Source organism: Cavia porcellus, unplaced genomic scaffold, assembly GCF_034190915.1.
Source record: "Cavia porcellus strain 051 isolate PalLab524CR breed Dunkin Hartley unplaced genomic scaffold, mCavPor4.1 scaffold_7, whole genome shotgun sequence".
NCBI lineage: Eukaryota > Metazoa > Chordata > Mammalia > Rodentia > Caviidae > Cavia > Cavia porcellus.
In genome coordinates this window covers 12,518,976-12,529,017 of record NW_026947490.1, presented here as the reverse complement: position 1 = coordinate 12,529,017, position 10,042 = coordinate 12,518,976, and the positions used below count along the sequence as shown (strand labels likewise).

The window sequence follows — 10,042 nt, the reverse complement described above, 5'->3', positions numbered from 1 at the left end:
GAAAAACCAAAAAAAAAGCCAGAAGTAAGATAATGAAAAGTATTTGAGAGAAAGTGAAATAGAAATATTCATATTATTGAATATGAAGAGAAAAAGAAAAATAACAGATTAAAAACTTGAATGTAAATAAAAAGTTTCAGAAATAAAAAAGGAATGTAATCTGCAGATTGAAAGGGCCTATGCTGGGGCCGGGATATAACTCACTGGCACAAGTGTCTTCTTGGGAAGTGTGAGGCCGTGGTACCAAAAAACAAACAAACAAACAAAAAACATCATAACAATAGGGGTTATAGCGGTAGTAGGTAAAATGACCAGAAGAACTATTTCTGAGAACTAGCTTGTAAAATTATTACAGTCTAAAGATAAAGGGAAAAATGCCCTCTAGGACAAAATAATACTATGGTATAATGATATACAATATTGATCGTGATAAAATTGTTATTATTTACAAATGAGAAATAATTAGGTTGGCCTCAAAAATAATTTTCAGGTGAACTATTAGAGCACCATTTTGAAGAAAACTAAGGAAGCTGGGGGTGCTTTGTGCACACCTGTAACCCCAGCTGTCTTGGAAGCTGAGGCAAGAGGATAGTTTGTTCAAATCCACTCTGAGCAACTTACCAATTTAAGAGCCTGTTTCAAAATAAAACATGGAGAAGGGTCGGGAATGTCACTCAGTGTGAAGGCTCTGGGTGCAACCGTCAGTACTGAAGGAAAGGAACCACCACCACCCTGTGGAAAAATCAGCTGCCCTTCAAGCGTTAAGGTCCTTGGAACTCGTCTCAAAGGTGGCAGAGCTGCAGTGCACAGGTGTCCTCACAGAGACACTACCTGGTTTCTAGAGACAACAGGGCTGAGCAGAGCATTTCGCATCTTTCATTGTGGTGCTAAGATTCACCACAGGTTGGATGATGGGTTGGAGAGAAACGTGAAACCATTAGATATTGACAAATCAGAACAAATGGTAGCTAGAAAAATGGGAGAAGGAAGAGCAAGGAAGGAAGGAGAGCCCATTGATTCTACAAACGTAGCAGACGGGATTCAAAGAATGTGATCTAGAAAAGACAGACAGTAAAAGATTAAGAAGGGAAAACACGAGAGGAAGAGCACTGCACAAAGTATCGGGATAAAATTACAGGCTTAGTACTTCTTATTCAACATGCTGGGGCCAGAAGCATTTTGAGATTAGTGTGTGTGTGTGTGTGTGTGTGTGTGTGTGTGTGTGTGTGTGTAGTATTTGTATACATATGAGATATCTTGGGGATGGCACCCAACTTAAATATGAAACTCACTTGTTTCATATGTATTTTATATACACTCTGAAGACAATTTTACACAATATTCTTAATATACTGATGCATGAAAGTCGTATTTTTTTAGGTTTTATATTTCATTAATTCATGTTTGCAGTACATAGCGATCACATTCCTTGTGTGGATTGGTCCCAGTGGAGGAAAGTTTCATGGTTTGGAATTTTGCCATGTGTAGTATCATGCAATTGCTCAGAAAGGTCAAATTTGGGGAACTAGGGGTGTAGTTCAGTGGTAGAATTCTTGCCACTGTATGTGCGAGGTCAGCAGCACAACACACACACAGATAAACACACACACACACACACACACACAGATACACACATACACATACATGCTAAACAAAACCTGTTTCAGATTTTAGAGCACTTCAAATTTTGGATTTTTGGATCAGGCACGTTCACTTTGCACATAGCTATATGCAAACCCAGTTAAAAAATGCAAGTGGGTTCCTGTCCTCCCCGAATAGAGAGATGCACTAAATATATTATAATGTACTAAGTAATAATAATATAGAACTTACCAGACTTGAGAGACATGATTATATCAATAAAACTGGACATACCTATTTTGTCTATAAAAGACTTTCTAGTTGGCTTATATAGCCAAGCTGAACTATTTGATATAGACAAGTAATATAAAAATGGAGACATTGAGAGAGCTAAAAATGAAAGGGGTAGAAAAAAATGTAGTAGGCAAATGGAAAGTTAGATAGCAGAACTGCAAATAATTCCAAGTCTAAAGTCACAATCTGAAAATTCTGAGCTATAAAATAGGTCTTGAACATATGAAAAAAATCCAACATTACTCATAAGATAAATACAAATTAAAACTTTGACTAGAATATCATTTCTCCTCCATTAGCCACACCAAAGTCCCTTAAATCTCACTGATATTTAGCCTGAGCATCTAGTATTGAAATTCTCTTCAGCAGCATTATCCCAGAGGAATCCCAGACTATCTAGAGTATCCTATCACTATGCCAGCTTTCCTGCAGCTGGAACAAAATGCCCAACACTTAAAACTTAACAGAGGTTCCATTTGGTTTATGGTATTAGAGGATTCAATCAATGCCTCCAAGGCAGAAGTAACTAGGCAGAATGGCATGGGGGACGGTGCACATCCCACAAAGCCAGGAAACCAAGAGAGAATATATTCTTCCAACGATCAATCCACTGATGAGTGTAATGCTTCTCGTGATGCAATCATCTTCTAAAAGTGAACAAGTGAGATTTCTGGGGCACATGCTATATCTAAACTAGCACTCTGCCCTGCCCTGCAAAGGTCATATCCTGCTCATTATGTAAAATGTATTTAGTCCACCTCTAAGAGTTGCCAAAGCCTTAACAGTTTCAGCAGTCCTGAAAAGTAAAGTCTCTGTTGGGCAATGTGGCGCACGCCTATAATTCCAGCACTCCAGAAACTGAGGTAGGAGTGTTGCTACAAGCCTGAGGGTGGCCTGGGTTACATAGTCAGTTCAGAGGCAGCCTGAACTATACAGAGGCCCTCTCTCTAAAAGAAAAAAAAAAAAAAAAAAAAAAAAAAGACAAATTCAAAGCAAACTCTTATCTGTGAGTCCCTGTGAAAAATAGAAAAAGAAGTTCCAGCATATGATGGGATAGAGTAAGTATTTTCATTTCAGAAAGGGTGGGGGCAAGGAAGAGGAAATAACTGGACCAAAGAGGATAAACATTAAATCCTGTAAGTTCATGTCCAGCACTAGGGGCAGTGTGTGGCCAGATGTGAACCCCAAAAGGCTTGGGCAGCCCTTGCCCTGTGTCCTTGCTAGTTGTAGCCCACATGGCCTCTCTTGAGCTGGATTTGCCCACTGCCTGTGGCTTTCCTTAGCAGACAATCCATGTTCCTGGCACCTACAACTTTCTGGGGCCTCCCCCACACTTTGGCTTCACTTTCACATCTTCAGGCATTGCCTTCTCAAGGGGCAATTGCTTTGCCTCTCAGGCCTTCCTGTGAGCCCCCAGCACTTGCATTCTGCATGTCTGAAAAATCAGAAACATGTTGATCATGCCAAATTCTGTCACCAACTCCAGCAGTGGCCTGGTCCCTTTAGACTGAGGGTGCAGACAAATCTTCTCCAGATCATCACATATATGGCCTCTAGTCCAACTGCCAGTAGAGTTCTTGTACTCAACCAAAACCTTCAGAGAATGGCTTTTACCATCTGCATTCCTATCAACACTGATGTTCTGAGCTCTGATAAGAACCACCCATTAGGCTGTTCTTACAGTATTTTCACTTGCAGAGCCAAACCTTTCCAAACTCCTCCTGAAAACTAGGTACACAGGTTAGGTACAATCATAGCAATGACTCCACCCTTGGTACCAATTTTCCATATCAGTCAGCTTTCGTGTAGCTGGGACAAAATACCTGACATTCACAATTTAAAGGAGAGGTTTAAGTTGGCTTGTAATTTTGGAGGATTCAGTCCATGGTAAGCTGGTTCCAGGGCAGAAACAGCATGGTGGATGGACACATGCAGCAAAGCTGCTCACCTCATGGTAGCCAGGAAACAGAAATAAGGGAGGAGCTGGAGACAAGAATACATCATTTAAGGGTATGTCCCTCCTGTTACCTGCCTTTTCTGACCACACCTCACCTCCTAACAGTACATTCATCCATGAACTAGCAACCCATGACCCAGTCAGTTTCCAAATATCTCAGCTCCAAATACAAGAATTTTGGCTGACATTCTAGATATAAATCATGTCTCTACTGAAATATTGTAAGGCATTTTATACTTTTTTGTTTTGAGATCATCAAAGTTAAAGCTTGTAGTTACAATAATCCAGTGTTGCCTGAGCTATGTCACATAGAGTACTGCTATGAGAAGTTTAATATTATTGGTATTATTGGAAATGTACTGTTATATTAGCATTAATTCTCCCCTTCCAATAACCCATAATCCACAAGTTACCTTTCTTTGGGCTAGGTAAAATGGAACAATAATTGATACATACATTCATGAAGTGGTCATATATAATTGTTGCTGAAAAAGCCAAAGAGATAACTTCTTCCTCACACAAATAGGATACACATGGATGAGCTTTAACTGAAATTTGTTCATTCTGTAGTAACACAATGAACTAATTTTGATTTTTCTGGCTTAGTGTTTTAGTTTTAAAAGGTTTCAATCTAAAGCTTAAATGTGCTTGATTTATTCTTATGTTTTCCTAAGGCCAAGGTAAACACAGAAAAAAAAAGGGGGACCATGTGTTCTCTCTCCATCCAGCTAGGAATGGAGCATGTGTTTCTTCGCATTCGCATGTTGAAACTCTAGTAATTAATGATGGTATGTGAGGTGGGACTTTTAGGAGGTCATCACGAGATCAGGCCTCGTGACTTGAGTCCTTTTTTTTTTTTTTTTGTCTTTTTCCTTTTTATCGGTACCGGGGATTGAACTCACAACCGCCTGCTTGCAAGGCAGGAGCTTATGCCGCTGAGCTAAATTCCCAGCCCCTGACTTGAGTCCTCTTGATGAGGTTAATGATCATGTGAGATGGAAACTCCAGAGCCTGTTCTCTCCACTGTGTGAGCAAACAGCAAGGAGGCAGCCATCTGTGAACCAGTAAGAGGCCCCTCCTAGGACCCAACCATGCTGGCGCCCACATCTGCATCTTCTTCATCTGGTTGGAGAAGCAAATGTCTGTGCTTCTCCTGTGGCGTTACAGGAGCCTGAACTTTGGCTTCCTCAATTAAAATTGTGTACATGATTATTAAACCATAGTTTTTCAAGTGGAGAACTTTGCTCCTAGAAGGAGCATTTGGCAGTATCTGGAGAATTTTTGTATAGAAGTATGTAGATGCTTCTAAGTAGTTATCTTGCAATGCTTGGTTTCCTACAACACAAAACTTTTTCAAACAAATTATGTGTCATCCCCAGACGAAGGAACTCTGCTTTAGCTGGTCTTAATTTTCACTCCCCTGGAAATTTTGTCTCTCATTAGGGATGAACTTAAGAACCAATATAGAGCAACCCAATATTTTAGAACAAGTAAAAACTGGTGATTATGCCTGTGAAATGTTTTACTGGGAGATACATGTTGTTTCCTACTCAGATAAGCAACTACGAAGACACATTAGGTGTGAATGCCCAGTGAGAGGATTTACTAGTCTTTAGATTACTAGGCAAATCAAGATTATTACTGTAGAATCATTCACACCAGCACGATAGTGCTCCTCCAAGAAATATTTATCTGCATAAAACACCATTTTATTCAAATTAAAGACTGAAATTAAAGAAGGGTCTCTCTAGGTATTCCTTCTCAATTGCCTTATTTTGCCTTTTTGTTTATTTTCTTCTTTTAGGATCATAAGTAAAATATTTAGGTTGGATAAAGAAAATTAGATCTGCCTCTTTCTCCTCTCTCTACCTCAAATTGCTATAATATCCATAGTCATCTTTCAAATAAAAGTCTTACCCAGCATTATTTTATTTAATTTATTTATGTAATACAGTGTAGAAAGCTATCATGGCATAAGCAATGATTCTGTACAATAATCCTGCAGAAAAAAGTTTTTGGAGAATTGTTGGTAATTTGAGACCAGCAGAGCACTCCCTCTCTCCCACCCATAAAAGTGCTTACAATGAACAGGGATTTTTTTTTATCAAAGATCCAAAGATTTATGGACAAAAAATTCTCAATGCCTCATGTGTGCACATAAAACAGGCACAAAGAAATAAACGTATCTTCTTAATTCCTATGTCACAAATATAGCAGAAGCAGCAATCTGTACAGTAAAATGCAATCATGGAAAAAAAAAATCTCTAAATCATTTGGAATACTAAAAAAAGTTTTAACTTTAAAATGCATAGTGATCAGGAAAAGAATACGTAGGCAAGAGACGCAGCTAAACTCCCACGTTCACATGAAGCATCCCCATCGATTTTTAAAGCGTATTTCAAGTAGGACTTAATTGGATCACAAACCACAAGAATAATATACAACTGGCTAAGGAGCTATGCATGTGATAAATAATCAGAAGAGAATCTATTCATGCACTAGTTTGATACAGCTAAATTCTTTACAGTACACAAAACCCATTAATAATGTAGTGTAGAGACCAAAATGTAAAGAGAGAGAATACATTACTGATTTGTATATTAATTCAAGTTCAGGCATCTACTTTGTGTTACAGCACAGCTGTCAAAGGCAGTAATGAGTAAATAATAAAACAGAAGGGTTTGTTTCTTCCCACATTATTCTAGAAATGAACACCGATGGGTCGTGAAGCAATGGTTTTGCTGTCCAACTTCAGAGGCTGCTGTGGTGGAGGTCTAGTTCTGCATCTGTTCGAAGAACTTGTAAGTTGGATTCTCGTAGCCATTCTGTTGCATCTTGGACAGGTGGCGCTCCTCAGGGGTCACAGCAGCGTCAACCTGAAAAGCAAGCAGGGTGGTTAAGACATCCATCAGCCCCTTAAGAGCGTGCGTGAAACCAAGAAGGTGGTAAAAAGTGCACAATGTTCTCCTTTTGGAAAGACTGCAGAACACCCATGGTTTATCCCCCTGTAGAGCACTTTAAGAAAATTCTTTTTAAAAATTTTTATTTTGAGGCAGAGGTCTTGCTAGACTTGAACTTGTGATCCTCCAGCCTCCACCTCCCAGAATAGGGGAAAAGATTGTCTCCAGTTATGCAGATGCTCCACGTAGGCACCAGGTGGCGCCCAGAACCTTGCTGGGCATACTCAGGTCTGCAAAGTGCCCAATGGTTGCTTTCCCTTCTTCCTTCTAATAGTAACTGGGTAAATCCTGTTGGATGCAAAGGGTTGAGCAGCCTGGAAAGACTGTTCTACTTGAAGATCTGACTGTAAGCTGGCAGAGAAAAAAATCTAAGAGCACCATGGAGAGCAATGAGCAAAGTTAAGTACACTATAGGTGACCCTCAGATCTCCACATTCCCAGAAAAAAATGCTTGATTTCTTAAATACCGAGTGCCTTTGTGGGCCTACTTTATCTGTCCATTTCCACCAAATTTTATATCTGCAAAAACATTAGGCCTGAGAATCTTGTATTTAAAACATATATATCTCAAAGCAGGTATTATTTCCACGAGTGTGTGCGTGGAACACAGCAAAGACAAGATGTCCTAAATTTTATACATATTCATATACATTTAACTGAACAGTAAGATACCACTGAAATATGGTCAGCTAAAGCTTTCAAAGAGATCCACTCTGTAACATGGTAGTTCTCCTCTTTAGATATGTCACTAGCTATCACGCTGTCCCCTCAGTGTCAGGACTGGGCAGGGCTGTGTGGGCCTCTGCACTCCACAGACTGCACTGTGGGCAGGAGCCATTCTTGTTTCTGCTGAATCTCTCCCAGTACACAGAGAAATGGTACTTCAATCTCAGTGAGTAAAAGATTATTATTATTTTTAAAACCTCTCTTCTTCAAAACTACTGGAGGATAATGAAAAGAATCCATGTGAAAATAATCACAATGAAGAAGCCTATTTTCCGTAAAGAGTCAGGCAGTTGGTACAGATCTTCCTTCCTAGGGACCTCTTCTGTCCTTGGTGCTGAGATGCCAGGTCTAAGGATAGAGCCAGGTGGTTCCCTGGGTTGATGCCACCTCACAGACGGAGTGACTTTGTGATCTGGTCTTGAACATGCATGGCTCTGCCATGCTCGTGTCCCCTCCATTGTGTGCCTGGACTCTGAAGTCCTTGCTCACAGCAAGAGACTGTGTCCTACCAGAGCGGCTTCCTTTCTAGGCCACAATAAATGCTACCCAGGAGTCAGGACTAACGTTATGGCTCCAAAGGATGCTCAGAATCATTGTCTCATGGGAGAAACTATTATCCCAGCCCCTCCTTTCTTTGATCTGCACTGTTGTCAACAGATGAGGTCACCTGGCTTTAATTGGCAATTGTGCAATCAGCCACAGGCTTGCAAGGCAAACAGCATCCTTCAGGATTAGCACCCACAGGAGAGCTCACTCACTTTCCAAATCGGATGGCCAGGGCCCGTCTGTGGCACTGCTCTATACCATTCCGTAACTCAAAGAACGGCAAGGTTTTTAAAAAAATTACCTTGCTTAGGAGATTAAGCACGAAGCTGTAGAAAAAAACCAATCATGCATGCGGCAGCTTGACTGTTAGGACTTTTATTTTCTGCAGGAGGCACCTCAACCTTGACCCTGGCTGTCAACAGTTCCTGGCATTCATTGCGGGCAGTGGGACACAGTTTAATTTCCTCCTCATCCTCCTCCTCAAACTCCAAAGCCAAACACTTAAGACAGCCCCACCAGACACCCAGGGCTCGCAGGCCGGTTGGTGTGCAATCCAGGCAGCTAACTCTCCTGTCTTTCCTTGGCCTCCATTCTCCTTGCTGATTCTCATTGCAAGGGCAGCTGCGTGGTGCCACCGTGATGCCACTCCGGCCGAGACTTAGCCCTCACAGCTCAGAACAGGGAGTTGGTAACTTTTATCCTCAGGTGCTTTCAAGCCAAAAGCAATAAACTGACTTCTAGTCCATAGAAAACCTCCTTCCCCTTCAGTCAGCCAAGCCCACCAGTCCTTCCGCAGGTGAAGCTGCGACAGTGCTGGAGACCACAACCTAGAGGTCCCTTCCTCTCCCGCCGGCACCAGCACTGGAAACCTGTTTCCCTCAAAGCTGAGCATGGGCTGGCATGAGCCAGGAGTGCTTGTTCTGGAGGAAAGGATGAGCCACTGACATGAGGGACAGAGTGTTCACCTCCTCACTAGGCAGGAATATCTGTCACTTGCTGCAGACACACAGGGGTACCACTTCTGAACCCCTCTCTCCTGACTGCAGGGATGGGACAGCAGAAGTCACTAAGGCACTGAGGCCTGCATGTGGCCCTTGTGCAGGTGCTGCTTCTTCCTGAGACCTGGGCTCCCTGCTCAGCTCGGCAGCCTAGCTCCGACTCGGTACTGCAGCTGGCGCTGTGACAAACTGAGCTCGGACAACCAGATCCCCTTCCTCTCACACAGCTTTGAGTAGGATATTTTCCCTCTTTAGTGGTGCCGGGGGTGAGCCCAGAGCCATGTGCATTCCAGGAAAAGTGGTTTATCAACAAAACTAACCCCCGGCCCCTGAGAAGGACTTCAGAATATTCAGGCTTATGTACCATTCCTAGTCCTTTCTTCCTGAAACTCAGTTCTCTGGAGTCATTTATTTCTTCCCTGTATCCAGAGGAATTTATAGTTCAGCAATCAGATGGCAGAGATAAAATTCTATTTGGGTCTCCTTAGTTTCCAGTGCACCCCCAACACATCTCTAGAGTATCTGGGTGGAGATGTGAGCCTGGACACCGTATTTAACTTTTATTCTGGCTAGAAACCCCCAGATGTGCATTAATGGATGTCCCTTGATGAATGGCACTAAGGCCAAAGAACAGAGCCCTGGCCCCTAAGATTCTCCGTTTGAGGTAGACGAGATAAAATTCTCCCACTATGAGCCTGAAACAGAGGGCACCTCTGGGAGCAGCACAGAAAGGGCCATCATTTCACTACTGTGGCACGAAGGAAGCACAGTCACCTCCTCCGAAAAGCGTCTACAAATAAGGGGGTCAGTTTGACCACCGAGTCCTCTGAAAAGCTGCATATACTGTGAGATTTGTGATTTTTTTCCTCAATAAAACTGCATTTTTAGTGTAAAAAATGAGTTTATGATTTTTTTCTTCCCTGCGTCATGAATTAGGAAAGTTGTATTTGAGTCTTGCAGCTACTGTATTCTGCTGGTGC

At 41.8% G+C, this 10,042-nt stretch overlaps 1 protein-coding gene across 7 annotated transcripts in view; it reads right to left on the bottom strand.

Moving 5' to 3' along the window:
• Positions 1-5,755: 5,755 nt before the first annotated feature.
• The window catches only part of App (amyloid beta precursor protein), a 240,414-nt gene continuing 236,127 nt past the window's right edge, over positions 5,756-10,042 (bottom strand). For all 7 annotated transcript variants that reach the window (XM_003467185.5, XM_013149773.3, XM_013149772.3 and 4 more), the window contains one exon: positions 5,756-6,708. In XM_003467185.5, the coding sequence (XP_003467233.1) occupies positions 6,607-6,708 (102 nt within the window). In that variant the 3' untranslated portion in view covers positions 5,756-6,606. The remainder of the gene's footprint in view (positions 6,709-10,042) is intronic.